The 16,445-nt window shown below is 50.4% G+C and overlaps 1 protein-coding gene across 19 annotated transcripts in view; it reads left to right on the top strand.

The window, feature by feature from the left end:
* GNB1L (G protein subunit beta 1 like) overlaps positions 1-15,183 on the top strand; it is a 152,073-nt gene extending 136,890 nt beyond the window's left edge. For 17 of the 19 annotated variants that reach the window (XM_078154456.1, XM_020996521.2, XM_020996515.2 and 14 more), the window contains one exon: positions 13,825-15,183. In XM_078154456.1, coding sequence (XP_078010582.1) covers positions 13,825-14,091 — 267 coding nt within the window. In that variant the 3' untranslated portion in view covers positions 14,092-15,183. Of the gene's footprint in view, positions 1-7,688; positions 9,350-13,824 lie in introns of those variants that run through there. The other 2 variants (XM_078154458.1, XM_078154464.1) reach the window with 2 other exon arrangements.
* Positions 15,184-16,445: the final 1,262 nt, after the last annotated feature.

Below are 16,445 nucleotides of genomic sequence, written 5' to 3'. Positions count from 1 at the left end.
GTCAGACAAATAAAGAAGAAAGATGGCGGAGGAGAGATGAGGGTGGGGAAGAAGAGAGGGAACAGAGGTTCAGAGGAGAGAAGAGGGGCTCAGGAGAGGGAAAGGAAGGGAATAAGCATTTATTAAGCACCTACTGTGTGCCGGGCACCAGGCCTCCTAAGCACATGCTATCTCATGTAATCCAGCTAGAACAGTGGGCCTGAGTGAAGAACAATGGGAACCTAGAATTCAGAGGGGGAGGAAGCCTAAGAGACCCAGTGAGGAAACTGAGGCTTGAGGGGGCTGGGCCTTGGCCAAGGGAGATTCGAGTCCAAGCCCTCTGACTGACCTTTCCCTTCTGCCTAAGACACCTCCGGGGACGAGGAAGCTCCCCGCTGGACTGCGCCTCCACCCAAACGGTGCTGGTGGTGAGGTCAATGATAGTTATGGGGAGCACTCATACTGCTAAAGCTCTGAGGGTGCAAAGCACTTTCCTCACAAATCCCCTGTGGCGAAAGTAGAGGAGAGCTGTCCCCATCTTAGGGATGAGGAAATTGAGACCGGAAGAGAAGGAGCCTTGCTTAATGTCCCACGGCCTCCGTCTGTCAGCGCTGAGATTTGAACACAGGCCTCCTGACTCCGGGTACCGGCTCTGTCCACAATGTGACAGCACTTTCCCCAAAACTACTCCAGCCAGGCTAGTCTCACCTCCTCTGCCTATGCCTTGTGTGTTCCTCCCTCCTGGCCTTTGCTTGTGCTGGTAGCCCCACCTGGAAGCCCTTGCTAGACTCTGAAGCCTAGTACAGGGCTTTCCCCCAGGAAGACCTCCCCGCATGTCCTCCCTGATTAGTCCTCGTGGCCTCTGACCGAGAGCACTCCTGCCAGTTATCGGGCTCCTGGTTGTTGACTCTGGTGACCCCTCCTCGGCTCTATAGCCGCCCGAGCTGGAGATGTCTCCTCCCTCGGTTTTCCTGACGTTGATTTCTCGTGAGGCATTGTGGCGTAGTGGATAGAGCTCTGGACTTGGAGTCAGATCCCTCATCACACGTGTGCTGGCTTGGTGACCCTGGCCAAGTCACCTCACCTCTGTTCACCTCAGTCTCTTCCCCTGTAAAATGAGGATAAAAATAACACCCACCTGCCAGGTGTTACAACCGATTGTTGTCATCATTATCTTTAGCTAGATGCCCATAAGCATTGACAACTCACTCACCTTCTCTCCCAAAGCCACCTCTCCTCCTAACGCTCCTGCTTTGGTAACGTGCAGCCTCGGCGTCACCCTTGACCCTTGCGTCTCCTGCGCTGCCCCCTCCCATCTTTGTCTGTGTCTCACGTCCTCCTCCCTCCCCCGTCCCCCCTGATTCGGGCCCGTTGTCTTCTCTTGTCGCTGCTGGTGCCAGTTCCTCCTGCTCGGACTCCCTCCCCCAGCGTCTGCTCTCTCCGGGCCGTTCTGAGCCCAGCTGCCAAAACCGCGCGTCCTTCCCCTGCTCGAGGGTCTTCACTGGCTCCCTGTGGGCTCAGGAGTGACGTAGAGACCTTCCGCCAAAACTGGCTCCAGACCGGGCCCTGTCAGCCCTCGCTCCCCTCCGTGGCCTCTCATCACACTTGGGGTTCCCTCCTTCCGCCTCTCGCCTCCAGGGATGTGCCTCCCGCCTCAAGCTTGCAGAATCACACAGTCACAGTTGGAATCCTCACTGTCACACGTCAGAGTTCCTCCATTCCCAGCTTCCTGTAAGGCCCAGCTCACGCCACCTCCTCCAGGAAGCCCTGGCTGATCCCCCAGTGGTTCATGTGTTTGCCCTCCTTCAGTCATTGGACATACACAGAAGTGAATGGGAGAGGCAGCGGGGCGCTGTGGAGATGGAGCTGGCCTCAGAGATGTGGGTTCAAGTCCCACCTTTGACATATACTGCCTGGGTCAGCGTGGAGGTATCTCAGCCTCTCAGGGCGGGACCCAGACAGCTCTGCGAGACCAGAAATTGCAGAAGACGGTCCAGCCGTCGTCCCCAGGAGCTTCCTGCATTGAGGAGATCTGGGGTCCAGCTTTGGGTGTTCTGATTGTCATCTGTGTCTGCGTGTTAGCCCTGGGGGACTGTAAGCTTCCCCAGGGCAGGCACAGCTTTCTCTTTTGTCTTTACCGTCTGGTGCCTGGCCCAGTGCCCTTTGCGTGAGGAACGCCGAGCGAATGCTTCCTGCCAGTGCACAGTCAGTCACACGCCTTCCGGCTGGCCCACAGTGGGCACTACGTACGTCTTAGCTGTCATTAATGTTGTCGTTATTAAGGGGCCTGGCACAGAGTAGGTGCTGTGTTCGTGTTAGGCGTCATCGTCGTCAGGCAGTGGAGAGAGCCTTTGACTCGGAGTCCAAGGAGCCGAGTTTGAATCCCAGCCTGGCTCTACGCTGCTGACCCGTGTCTGCCCCTCTCTCGCCCTCGGCCTTCTCATCTCAAAGGGTGAGATCCTTCTGAGATCCTTCCAGCCTAAGCCCTGCAACTGCAGAGGAGCTAGAGACCGAGATTTCTTCAAAGAGAGCGTCCTCCCGCTGTGCTCTTCCTTGTCCCCAGACAGCAGCATCAGGAGAGAGCCTCTGGCCAGCCAGCCCCTCCTGCTTAGGCTCGCTCTGCTTTCCTCTCTTGCACCAGCTTGAAGTGGGGACCAACAGCTGCTCGAACTTAAACCTGAAATTTATAGTGCCCGTCCTAGCGCAGGGCTGAAGTTGTAATGCATTAATGAATTTAAAAGTCAAACCAGAAGGGCCGAGGCAGAGTCTGCCAAGGGAAGGTTGTCAGAGAAATGTGTGTGGACGGGCCTTGCGAGGGGCCTCTCCCATCATCGGGGAACATTAAAGGGGAAAGGCGGCTTTCAAGGCGGTGCAGGGGGCCCCCGTCAGCAGACGCTGGGACCAACTCTGCTGCGCAGGGTTGGCCAGGAGGGGCCCGAGCAAGAGAAATGAGGAAAGTCGATCCCATGCGTCTTAACGTCAGGTTGGAAGCCCACCTCTAAAGGAGTGAGCGTCTTCATGTTCTAAGGTTTGAGGAAGGTCCAGGCCTTTGGGGAAGGAGTGTCTGTTGGCGAGCTGTGCCTTGGTGTTGTTTCTTGACCAGAGCAGCCCACCGAGCCAGTCTCTACCGTTGTATCTTGGGCAAGCCAGGAAGATGGACCCCAGATTAAAAAGGAGACTAGGGCAGGCCACATCCCCTGGGAGAAACCACTCAGTTTAGTGATACTGAAATGTTTGCAGCTGTTACACACCCAGCTTTTTAAGTAGCATTTTTCTTCAGATGATTTGCTGAAAAATATGGAACCAATCCCCCAGTCACCAACAGATCTACACAGCAATCCTCTGGGAGCATGATCAGTATGGCCCTGAACAAGTAAATTAATTCAGGTCATGTTATCATTGTTGTTATATTGACTTATCCTACCTACCCAGGAAGAATTGATATTTTTCCAGTTATTTAGGTCTGTCTGTATTTCTGAAAACAGTGGCTTGTTGTGTGTATCTTAATAGGCTGCCTCCCAAGGATTTAACTCCTCTATTCGAGGACTTCTTTATTCTGTAGTTATTTAAAGTCTTATTTCTCATTCCCTCTCTTCCTGCTGGGTTTTATGGACATTTCATGGAAGTGCTGATGACTATTTGTGCAGGTTGGCCGAAGTTATTTGTTGTGTCTGATTTTTAGTTGACTCCCCAAGATTCCATCAGTGCATTGCCTTCTTTCCTCTTTGCTGGTGCTGCTCCCTCAGCGTCCTTTTCATGTCTTCTTGCTGCAGCAGGCATTTCTGGTACTATGTCAAAGACAAGTGGTGATAGTAAACATCTTTGTTTCACCTCTGATTTTATTGGACAGGATTTTTGTTGTTCATTTGATCCTAGAATGATTTGCCATTTCCTTTTCCAGTTCATTTTTCAGACAAGGAAACTGAGGCAGACAGGGTTAAGTGACCTGCCCAGGATCAAAAAGCAAGTATCTGAGTCCAGATTTGAACTCGGGAAGATGAGTCTTCCCCAGGCCCAGTATTCTATCCACTGCACCACCAAGCTACCTTGGAAGGGATTCCAGTTTATCTCTGTTATATATAGTGCTAGCCCGTGGCTTTCACAAATTGTATAGCAATGTAGAAGTAATTGGATTTAGACCAACAGCTTCATACCTTATACCAAAATGAGTCCAAATGGATACATGAGCTAGACATAAAAGGCCACATAAACAAATTAGAGAAACATGGAAAAAAATACCTACCATAGCTATGAATAGATGAAAAGAGAGGGTCACAAAAGAAAAACTGGGTAATTTTATTTAGCAATAAAATAATAATTGTCAGTAATAAAAGTTAAGAGTTCTGTACAAATCTAAGAAAATTAACATTAAAAGAGAAATAATTAACTGAAAAGAATCTTTGCTGTAAATTTCTTTAATAAAGGTCACATTTCCAAGATATATAAGGAACTGCTTCCAATTTATAAGAATAAGAGCGATTTCCCAACCAATAAATAGTCTAAGAATATGAATAGGTAGTTTTCAAGAGAAGAAACCCAAAGCCATGTGAAAACATTTTCCAAATCACTACTTAGAGAAATGTAAATTAAAGCAGTTCTGAGGTTCTATCACATTGGCTGTTGTTATTGTTTGTCCTTCCTTCTCTAAAAGGACCGTGACAGCAGGAAGGTGATGCTATGACTTGCAAGTGAATTGGATTTAAGTGAGGCAGGGCTGTGCAAAGTCACCAGCCTCACTTTCTCCTCCAGAGCCATCTGGGTCCAGTGGCCAGATATGAATCAGGACGATTAGAGATGGCCCCCATCACATTGGCGACGGTGACAAGTGTTGGAGCGGCTGTGGAAAAACAGGCATGTTGATGACTTGTTGGTGGAGCCGCTGATAGGTACAAATACTTTGGAAAGCAAATTGGAGGGGACCGTATTTACATAGTGACTAAACGGTGCAGGCCTTTTGGCCCAGTTATCCCCCTGCTGGGTCTGCCTCTGCCCAGAAGAGCAACGCCTTATGTGGCGGCCAAAATGGAAGCTTAAGGGGTTGCCTATGAGTTGGGGAATGACTAAACAGATCGAGGGATAGGAATATGACGAATACTCTTATGCTGTAAGAAATGAAGAAGTAAGTTATTTTAGGGAGACGTGGAAAACTTTTATTGATTGGTGCAGAATGAAGTAAGGGGCCCCAGAAAAACAATTTATACTATAGCATCAACATTACGAAAAGGAACCGTTCTGAAGACATTTCTGAACTAATGAAGAAGGGAGTAGAACTAGATAGAACCAGAACCAAGTCACGTGGTAACAACGTCACTCAAGATAAGCCGTTCTCAAGGCCGCGGGAACCGTGGTCAGCAGTGACCACCCACTGTTGCAGAGCACTGACCACGAAACTTAACCACCCGCATCCCAACAGGCGATGGGTTCAGTCTTCAGAATGAGACGTGTGTTTTTTTTTAACGTGGCCAATGAGGGAATTTGCTTTGCTGCACTAGGCATATTTATTACAAGCAATTTGCTTTTCTTTTTTTCCCTAATGGGCAAGAAAGAGAGAAAATAGATTTCTGTGAAGTAGACGTCATCAAAGACACACAACCAGAAAACGAGGTAAACCAGCCAGTCACGCAGCCAGGCATGAGGAATGACAGAAAACCTTCAGGAAATGTGTATGAACTGATGCAGAGTTAAATACGCAGAACCATAAGGACAGCATATATGGTGACTGCCATAGTGTAAATGAAAAGATCACTCAAAGAAAAGGGAATTCTGAGCAACTGAAAAATCCTAAATGACCCTGAGGTGCACATAGTCACCCATTCTCTCTCTCTCAGCAGGATGCTGACAGTCACTGTAGCATGTACTTTTACTTTACTCTTTTTGTAAGGGAGTGTTCTTTTTTGAGGGAAAGGAGATTATTTCTATAAATAACTGTGATGGAAAAACATAAGGAATTGAAACTTATTTTTTTAAATGATGAAGGATAACAGATGGACAGCCTGACTGTGGTACCAGTATCCATAAAATAGTGTAAAGAAAAAAAAAATCCAAGGAAGAGAAGGTCTCTAGCTTGTTTCACGGCCCTGCTGTAGAAAGGATTTGGACATGAATCCCACAGAGTGTGGAGGTGTGAGGGGGCTGCTATCTGCCCTGATGGAAGGAGGAGGAGACGTGGACATTCTACTGAGCTCGTGGAGGAAGAGCGAGCTTGCTCGCCGCCCAGGACTGTGGATGGGGCTCTTTAGGGCCCCCAGAGTACTCAGGAGGAGCAGCTCTGACCCGCCTTGGAGAGTCTCTCACGGTGACCACTCGTCCCTGACTGTCTCTGTAAGATGAGAAGAAGAAACGGGCCTCTGCCTCTCCAAGGAGGAGAACTAGCAAAAGGCACAGATGATTTTTTTCTTTTTCTACGAGTGCGCTTGTAAATCCAAACCAGATGGGTCGTTCTCATGACTGTACATTCCGAGTACCTGAGGTAATGCTTGGGTCTGAAAGCCACTTGGTGACCCCTTCCCCTCCGTTCCAGGTCGGCCTCCCTGGACAGGGGCTCCGAAGTGATAATAGCTCCCCTCTGCTCTCACCTCCGAGCCCTCCTCACAGTTCCCAAGCGGAGACATCTTCATGCTGAAAGCTGCTGCCTCTATTCGGATGTGAGCAAGCTGAGGCGTCATCATGTCCCGAGCTGCCTCCATAGTTGGACGGCAAACCCCTCGTCAGCAGCTCTTCAACAGCAGTTTGCTTTCGAAGGAAAAGAAAGCTGAGATAGGGGAACAGCTTACAGTCAAGTACAGGTGGTGACCAGACCCTGTTCCTTCCCCTTCCGTACTTGTGGCAATGCTCACCAGCCTTAAATAATGTTCACGTTTAGATTCTCTGTATTTTTAGGTTCTCAAGTGATCATCAGACCCTTCCCCCACCCCACCCCATCAGCCTCGGGCTCTGGCCCTGGGGCACCAGAGGCAGGGCCTGTCTGACCTCTGTGGACTTCAGCACCTCTTGATGCAAACGAGGAATGGCATGCTGTACCTTCCTAACTTAAAACAGCAGCCACGATGGCTAGTTTAAAAATAAATACACAAATACGACATTCAAGCTCCACGGAGACAGAAGGTAAGCTGCCAGCAAGCCCAGCCACTGGGAGGCCAGAAGCGAGCAGCCTCCATTGTACATGGGCTTGGAGGCCATGGAAACACCAAGCTGAAGAGGCAGGAATTTGCTTTCATAGAATCGCGGAGTTTAAAGGGACCTCTGAGTCCAAATCATTCCTGAGAAGAATGCCCCCTTCCTCCCACATCCTAGCAGACCAAGAGTCCTAAGAGCAGGTCTTCCACAAGTCGGCCCTCCCAGTGCTTGCAGGCACTTCATCTGTGTCTGCCCAGGTCTCTTCTCCAGGGTAAGTAGACTTCGATGGCACAGTCTCAGGACCTTTTACCGCGCCTAGAGGCTCTCTGGCTCCTCAGTGCCTGCCTGGAACATCATGCCCAGAACCAAAGCCAGCACAGTGACATTGTCTGACCTCCTGGCCCCTCATAATACACACTGAGACCCAGGAACTCTCTGGACAGCCTCAGCGCAACATCAGCTCTGGACTTGGCATGTACCAGAACCCAGGCTTGTCCCCTTTGTCAGCTGGCTGCCCGTGTGTGCTTTCCTTCTCTTGACTTAGAACTGGCCTTTTCTTAGCCCAAATATAAAATTTCTCTTTATCCCTACAGAATGCCAGCTTGATCAACGTGACCCAAGCTTCTGTCTCGCACTGTGTCAGCTCCCTCCCAGCATGGTATTGTCTGCACACCCTCTGGGAATGTCGGCCTACCTTGGAGACAGAAGGAATCTGAGGAAGCAACCAGTAGGCCACATGGCCCAGAGTCTGGAGCTCTGAAGTAGAACCAGGAAGACTCGTCAGTCACAAATGCTCACCAGGCGCCGGTGACATTCTGAGCATGGCAGACAGAGAGAAGAGCACAAACGCTGCCTCTTTCGCACAGACTGTCCCTGTTTCTACCGTCTCTTGTCAGACCCTCATTGCCTCTCTCCCAGAGTGTTGCAACAGCCTCCTCTTTGGTCTCCCTGCCTCAGTTCTCCCCTTTCTCCAGTCCATCCTACACATTTATGCCAAAGTGATTTTCTGTAAGAGCAGACCCAACCATGGAAGCCCACTCCCCCACTCAACTCCAGAGGCTTCTCATTGACTCTGGATGCAATGTAAACTTAACTTTTAAAGTCCTTTCAACCGAGTCCCTTGACACTCTCCAGGCCTCTCTTACAAACTTTGAATTGATCGTGTGACACGGGAGACACTGGCACAGCACCGCCCACATCAGAGAAGGTGCTGAGCTCTGTGAGCAGAGCAGAATGGAAGTAGCTCAGGAGAAACATGAACTGCGCAGATTTAGAGAATCCACCCATGTGTTCACACAGACTGTTTGTGCCCGACCTGGGGTAGAGCATTCCAAGCTTGTACTGGTCTGATCAGCCACGGTTGGACACATTGTGACTCCAGTCTAGCACAGGGATGTCATTTTGATCCTCTTCCAGAATGAGGGATGGCCACCAGCCTTTCCAGCCTTGTTGGACATGACTTTCCTTCCCACACTCTGGGCACCAGTTGAAGTGGCCTCCTGTCTGCTTCTCCAACACAATGCTCCACCCTCACCCACCTGTGGGCCTTTGCCCCATGCCCTGGAAAGCCCTCCCTCCTGTCCTCTTCCTCTCCAAGAGTCGCTCTCTTTAAGAAATAGTTCAAGGGGCAGCTCGGTGGCGTAGTGGATAGAGCTCCAGCCTTGGAGTCTGGAGGACCCGAGTTCAAATCCAGCCTCAGATACTTGATGCTTACGTGACACTTACTAGCTGTGTGACCCTGGGCAAGTCACTTAGCCCTGATTGCCTCACCAAAAAGCAAAAAAAAAGAAAGAAGTGGTGCTTATGTGTGGATTTGTTGACATTCCCCATTAGAATGAGAACTCCTTATGAACAAAAATTGATTCATTCTTTAAACTTATCCCCTGTGCCTAGTACATTTCTTGTATGTAGCTACTATGTAGTAAGTGTTCATTGATTGATTATTGATTGAGAAATAGGACGGGCCCTTAGAACAGAGTATGAAGACTGAGAAAGGACTTTAGAACAGAGGATGTCAGAGCTGGGAAGGGCCTTAGAACAGGGGATGTCAGAGCTGGAAGGGGCCTTAGAACAGGGGACATCAGAGCTGGGAGGACCCTTAGAACAGGGGACATCAGAGCTGGGAGGACCCTTAGAACAGGAGATGTCAGAGCTGGGAGGGGCTTTAAATCCTAGAATGTCAGGGCTAGGCAGGACCTTAGCACATAAAAGGTTAGGGCTTCTATTTGTGTTACATGACTGTGTGTATTTGTAACAGATTTTGTTTTTTTCTCAGTGGGTAAGAGAAGGGGAGATGAGAGGGAGAGAATTCAGGATTGAAAATACTGCAGCAGTGCAGTATGAGATGACAGGGGCCACCCTGTGGGATGGCGTGTGAGTGGGGGCAGGGGTGTGTATGAGAGATGTGGGGAAGGGAGAGATGACAAGATTTGGCCACTGACTGAGCATGGGGGGGGGAGCAGCGAGGGATACCTCACACTACATGTAACTTGTAGGTAACTGGATTTTTACGTGTCGTCTCTGTTAGGATGCCTGGTTTTGTAGCGCAGAGACGGGGTGGGAATGGGTTATTTTGTTTTTGCCTTTCTCTATATCCCCAGTGACTGGCACAGAGAAAACATAGTAGATGCTTGTTGACTGACCCTAGGCTGGGAGGATGGCAGTGCCCCTGATAGGAACAGGATCATTGGGAAGAGAAGGGATCTTCTCTTGTAAGGGGTCTTAGATTCTATTTTAAGATTTCTTCTCTTTAAGATGAGGAAACTGAGGCCCAGAGGTGAAGTGATCCTTAGGGTTCCAGCGACTCTTAAGAAGACAGAGAACCCTTTGATGGCATCACAAAGCTATGTGTATTTCACCCAATCCATGGTGTGGCTTAAAATTATTCATTTGTTGTGAGTAATGAATGGCACCCCTGTGGACCTTCTGTTTCAATACCTCCGCGATGGTGTGGTGGCAACTCTAGACTACCATTGGTTCTGGAAATGCATTAGCGGCTTCTGGTTGGTGCTACCAAGCTGGGAAGGCTTTGAGTGTGGGCCCTAAATAAACCATGGGGGTTGTAGTCTGAGTGACCAGGCTAAATGAGGAGAGAGAGCAGATAAGGGAGGGGAGGCTCATCACTGGAAGGTCAGCCACAGCAGCTCGAGAAGCCATCATCAGCCTAAGCACGGAGGGGTTGGCGTCTCCCCCAGTAGAGGGAGCGCCATACTGAACACACCCAGGACGGAAGTTTGGGGAGTCTTCTGGTCTGTCTGGAGGCCCCTCATCCCACCTCTCTGCGATAACGCCTGGAGGGCAAGACCAAATTATACCAAGTATGCGTAAGGCATGTAGTAAAAGCTCGATGATGACAACAGTGACAGACTGTTCCCTCACAGGCTCAGTCAGTAGAGACAGCGGTGCAGCCAGCAGGAGTGACCAGAGCCCAAGCGCCACCAGGTCCTTCCGTGACTCACCCCAGAGACACTAAGAATTTTTGGAGTGTTGTTAGTTACACATTTTTCTGATCATTGACTCTTTCATCCGACCACTTCCCAGTCTGTGGGGCCACGAGCTGCCGTGAGCGTCAGCACTTAGTATAATAACACAGTGGCTTCATCTTGGCCTCCCTCTCCATCCAGGGCTCCATATTTTCAAAGCGTTTTGCAGGTGTTAATTTGTTAATTCTCCCGAGATCCCTGTGAAGTAGGTGGGCATTGTTAGCCCCATTTTTGCAGATTAAGAAACTGAGTGGAGACACTTAATGCCAGGCTTGTAGCTTGTCAGTGACAAAGCTGGGATTAGCTCCGCCAGTCCCTGGTTCCCAGCCTCTGCCTCTGGCAGGGAGGCCACACTGCTCCTGCTGGGCAGACAGAGCGGGTTTCCTTAAGCCCTGCCTAATCATAACAGGCCATGAGAGTGGAGTCAGTGTGTTTGTCCCAGCGGAACTGGGGGGAACGGGGGAAAGAAGCGCCTTCTGTGCTGAGCCCTCTGCTAACATCCCACTCGGTCCTCACAGCAACCCTGAGCGGTCGGTGCCCTTAGGGCTGGCCATCTTCTCTTATGAAGAAGGTGATGCCTTCAGGCGAGGCCCACGCCCAGCCCCCACCGTCAGAAGCCGCTTCCAAAGGCGTCTTTCTGGATGTGATTTTCAGGATGGAGTAGCAGCGAAGACCCAGGACTTGGAGCGGTCCTTTTTTTCAGGCCTCTGTTTTCAGCCGTCCATCGAGTATGGAAGTGGGGGAGAGAAATGCCTAACCATGGTTTGTCCTTGTTCTTTGAAAGCTTATGAGCCACTCTGTTTTATGGGCGTCGTGTGCGTGTGACAATTGTGTACAAACCCCCCTGCACGTGCACACACACACACACACACACTCTTTTACATGTCTGTTTTGTGTTTAATTTATTGATTTGTTTTTAATCACCTTCATTTCCATATCCTTTCCTCACCACAGAGTCATCCCTTGTAACGAAAAAATTGAGAAGAAGGGGAAGGGGGCAGCTAGGTGGCGCAGTGGATAGAGCCCTGGCCAGGGAGTCAGGAGGACCTGAGTTCACATCTGGCCTCTGACCAAACACTTGATACTTACTAGCTGTGTGACCTTGGGCGAGTCATTTAACTCAATCACCTCACCTAAAAAAAGATAAAAATAAAAAAGAAGCAGTTCAGGAAAGCTAAGCAAGGCATCAGCCAGATTTGACAGCATATGCAGCGTTGTGCACCTGTAGTCCGCCACCTCTGTAAAGAAGGAAAGGCGGCACGTTATCCCTTCCCTTCTTTGGGGACGAGCTTGACCGTTATGAGGGTAATTCCGTCATTACGCGGCCATCAGCTTTGGAGGGGTTGTTTCCTTTCGTATGTCTGTCATCGCATGTGGCCGCTCCTTGCTTCTGTGCGCGCTGCTTCAGTTTCTGGGCTGCCCCACGTTTCTCTGTGTTGTTCCCAGTCGTCGTTTCTTAATGACAACGCTGCTGCTGCTGCGGCTCCTCCTTCGTTCTCAGAGAAGACCGATGACATCACGAGGTAGCGTCTTGACCTGTGCGCCAATTAGATTTGTGAGGCAGAGTAACGTTTTGTTGGAAAGAGTGCTGGAGTCGGTTGTAGGACCTCTCTTCCAGTCCCTCCTCTGACTTAACCACAAGTGGCGTGGCCTCGGGCAGGTCTTTGATTTCCCTGGGCATCCATCTCCTCATCAGTGAGTGGAAGGTGTAGGAGTAGGGGGCCTCTGAGGACCCTCCACATCCACACTGGTTCGGGCTGTCTGCGCCTCATTCGCCTCTTCAGGCGTGTCCTAGGGGAGTGATGTGTTTTTATACAAGTCAGCTCCCCGGTGGACCTCCAGCACAGACTCACCGCATCCCAGAACATAGAAGGCACCTCAGAGGACGTCCAGGGGTTTGCCAAGCAGCCCTCTGCGTGACCCTAAGTGAGGGTCGTCTGCAAGCTCCCAGAGTCCGTGACGAATGCGTCCTGAGCGTCAGAAAGTGCAGAACTTCAGTGCTCCGTGAAGTCTGTGGTGGGGAGAGGGGTCGTCATCGACTGCTGGGTCAGGCCAGGTGTGATGGAAGAGACGGCACCTGTGGTGGTCTTTAAAGTTTGGGGAAACTCAGGGGCAAAAAAAGGAGGGAGGGAGTGAGGGAGAAGATTCCCATTCTAGGTAAAGTCGGAGCAAAGGCTTAGGGCAGGCAGGCTTGTGGTACCTCCAAAAAGCAAATGGATTTGTCCAGGGCAGCACAGAGGGGAGTATGGTGGGATGAGGCTGGAAAGATAAGACCTTTCGGGGAGCTGGAGCGCTGTTTGTTCTGTGAACAAGGCCCTCCACCCCCGGCCCTGGCCATTCTCCCTGGCTGTTCCCCATGCCCGGAATGCTCTTCTCCCTCTCCTCATCTCTTGGCTTCCTCAAGTCCCAGCTACAATCCCACCATGCCAGTGCCCTCCCTCCCTCCGTTGTGACTTCCTGTGTATCATGCACAGTGCCTGGCATGCAGCAGGCACTTGATAGGATGTCTTTTATCGGTTGGTTGATTACTCAGCGAGCAGAGGAGATTTTTCTGAGCAGGTGAATGAAAAGAACAGTTTCGTGTTCAGTCACGTCCACCTCTTCACGGCCCGGGGGACCGTGGCACACCAGTACCATCTGTGGGGATTTCTTGGCAGAGTTACCGGAGTGGTTGCCATCTTCTTCTCCAGCGTATTAAGGCAATCACAGGTTCGGTGGCTTGCCCGGGGCCAGCCAGCTAGGAGGTGTCTGAAGCCAGATTTGAACTCAGGTCTTCCTGACTCCAGGCCCGGTGCTCTGCACTGCACCACCGAGCTGCCTCTGTGTGTACAAAACATTGTTCTGACAACATGGGAAGGAGATTGAGTTGGAGGGTAAGAGTGGACAGAGGTGGGGAGACTTGTTGGGAGACTTGGAAGAGTCCCAGTGAGTGTTAATGGTGGCCTCTGTCAGGGATGCCAATGGGAACAGAATGAAAGGGGAAGGATTCGAGGGATGGACAGGGCCTCGTACAGTAACCTCAGGGTGAGGCACGTGAACCAGCGTTAGTGGTGAACTGGGGTGGCCGTGAGGAGGGGGGGGTTTAAGGGGAAGGTAAAAGGTCATGCTGCAGACTCCTCCTCCTCCTCCTCCCCTTCCTCCCATGCACTCTGGAGACTGGCCGACCTGCTCAGTGGGTTCTTCCTACTGGTGAGACTGTTTTAAGCAAACCCCAATGTATTCCTTCCTCTTTTCATTAATCTCGTAGGTGTGCAGAACTCAAGAGCTCACCAATCCTGGCATAGCGGACGTCGCCATCCGGCCAGATGGGAAGATCCTGGCGACAGCGGGCTGGGATCATCGCATTAGGCTCTTTGGCTGGAAGCAGCTGAAGCCTCTGGCAGTCTTGGACTACCACAGCGCAGCTGTTCACTGTGTGGCCTTCTCTGATCCTGGGCGGCCGGGCGAGCAGCTGCTGGCCGGTGGCTCCAAGGACCAGCGCATCAGCATCTGGTCAGTGTATAGCCAGACCTGAGAGGAGCCCTTCGTGGGCCCTTCCTTAGCGGCTCAGCGGGGGCCTCCAGGGACAGCGATGCACAGGGGCTGGACTCGGCTTGGCGGTGGTTTGTATGAATTCGGCCTGGACGCACTTATCTTTTCTCTTTATAAAATACTTTAGGTCCAGCTGAGATCCCACAAGACACTCGGCCTGGTGGAGAAAGATCTCTTTCCAACTCTGTCTCATTTCCAAGATGCATAAGAAACTGATTGAAATTTCTAAGAATAGGAGTCATTCCCCAATAGATAAATGGTCAAAGGATATGAATAGGCACTTTCCTAATGAAGAAACTAAGCTATCAATAGCCATATGAAAGAAATGCTCCAGGTTATGAATAATTAAAGAATTGCCAATTAAAACAACAGTGAGGTTCCATGTCACACCCATCAGATTGGCAGAGACAAAGAAAAAATAACGATAAATGCTGTTGAGGCTGCGGGGAGACAGATGCATTAATGTCCCATTACTGGAGCTGTGACTTGGTTGTCCCATTCTGGAAAGCAATTTGGAACCACATCCAGAAGGTTACTAAATAATGAATTTCTTTGACCAGCGGTAACCACTACTGGTCCTATACTTCAGAGGGATCGGAAATGGATCCAAATGTACACGAATATTTGTAGCAGCTCTTTTTCCGGCAGCAAAGAATTGGAAATTGAAGTGTAGGCATTCATCACCTGGGACACGGCTGAACGAGTCATCATATGTGAAGGTGATGGAATGTGATTGTTCTATAAGAAAAGATGAAGGGGCGATTCTGGAGATACCTGGGAAGACTTGTACGAACCGATGCAGAGGGAAGGGAGCAGAACCAGGAGAACAATGTGTACGATAACAACAACATAGTAACGTCAAGCAGTGGAAAGACTTGGGGACTGATGAAATGGGTCTCATGATGAAAGATGCCGCCTCCCTGCAGAGAGCCGATGGACCTGTGGTACACAGTCAGTGCAGGAATTTGTTTTGCTTGACTGAGGATTTTGCTTTTCCTACCAGGGCAGGGGAGGTGGGAGGGAGAGGAGATAGATTTTTGTTAAGTGAAAAAAAATTAAATTTTACAAAAAATCAGATGTCCTGTGCTAAGTCATGGATTTTCCTCCTGGTGGAAAAGGCTTTGGGTCCAACCTTGATTATTCACTTCTAGTCAGGGCCAGATGGGGGTGACAGTTCCTTTCAAAAAGCAATGGGGAAGCAATCTGTGACTTGGCAGCACCTCGGGAATGCCTTCCCTGACCATCTCTCTCCCTAAGCTGCCCCTGTCCCACAAAGGCCGGGATCAATGGTGGAGCACTCATTGTCCAGTATAGCCTCATCGCTGCCTCTCTAAGGGGGTAACCGTGCTCCCTCGGGAAAATCCAAGAGCAGACATTCCCATGATGTGCAGCTCTCTTTAATAGAGATGATCTTGTGCTGTGAATACAGTTAGAAGCCTTCCCTTCCACCATTCTCACCTCTGCTTGGCTTCTTTGAACCTTCCTCATTTCCCCACTAAAGCACCCTCTCCTTTGATGCCCCATCCTAACCCAGAGCAGGCCCTGGGGTCTGCAGGCCGTCCCAGTGAAGCATCCTAAAAGCCCTAGGAGCTGGCACAGCTTTGAGTAGCACCACCTGTAGGGGTTAGCTCATGAAGGCCTCAGAGGCATCCTCCAGAAGATTGACCCCCTAGAGATGAGTTGGTTCTGTCACCATGACATCCATCAGGCTGCTCTCTGCAGGAGTGTGGGAGGGCCCCATCAATGAAATCATGGCATAGTGTGAGAACTCCTGATTGGGAGTCCTAGGCGCTTCCAGTGATTTCAGATGTATCAGTTCTCTTCACCATTCCCAGCTCTTCCAACTCTACACCTAGTTCTTACCTTTCTAAGGTGCTTGTATCCTCCTCCAACTAGACTGGAAGCTTCCTGAGGACAGGGATCATCATGGTGTCTTAAAAACAATGACTTTGCCATTGCCTAAACTGTAGGAAGCGCCTAAGTCAAACTCCATGAGGCTGTTGTCAGGATGGGGGACACACAAGCAGGGAGAACGTGGTGCTCCCCAGTAGTGCCCAAGCTCAGGACTCAGACTTCTACAGCTAGCCCCCTACCTAGGGACCTTAGGGCTCTCCCACAGATGAAGAGTCCCTGGCAGTGCCCATTTAGCAAGCCTTGTTTCAAGGATGTGATGTAGTCTAAGACTCCATGGAAGACACAAGGGGTTCTGTTAAGGACAGAATACTCCCGCCATGTCGAGGCAGGAAATTAACTCAGTGAATACTTGTTGTGGTCCCTGCTTAGCCATGAGTTTAGATTCGACCCCAGAGAACCTCCTGGTCCAAGCTGGGGGAACGG

Source organism: Phascolarctos cinereus, unplaced genomic scaffold, assembly GCF_003287225.1.
Source record: "Phascolarctos cinereus isolate Bilbo 61053 unplaced genomic scaffold, phaCin_HiC Scaffold_4;HRSCAF=312, whole genome shotgun sequence".
Lineage (NCBI taxonomy): Eukaryota > Metazoa > Chordata > Mammalia > Diprotodontia > Phascolarctidae > Phascolarctos > Phascolarctos cinereus.
The sequence above is the reverse complement of the archived record's forward strand: the minus strand, read 5'-3'. Positions and strand labels throughout refer to the sequence as shown.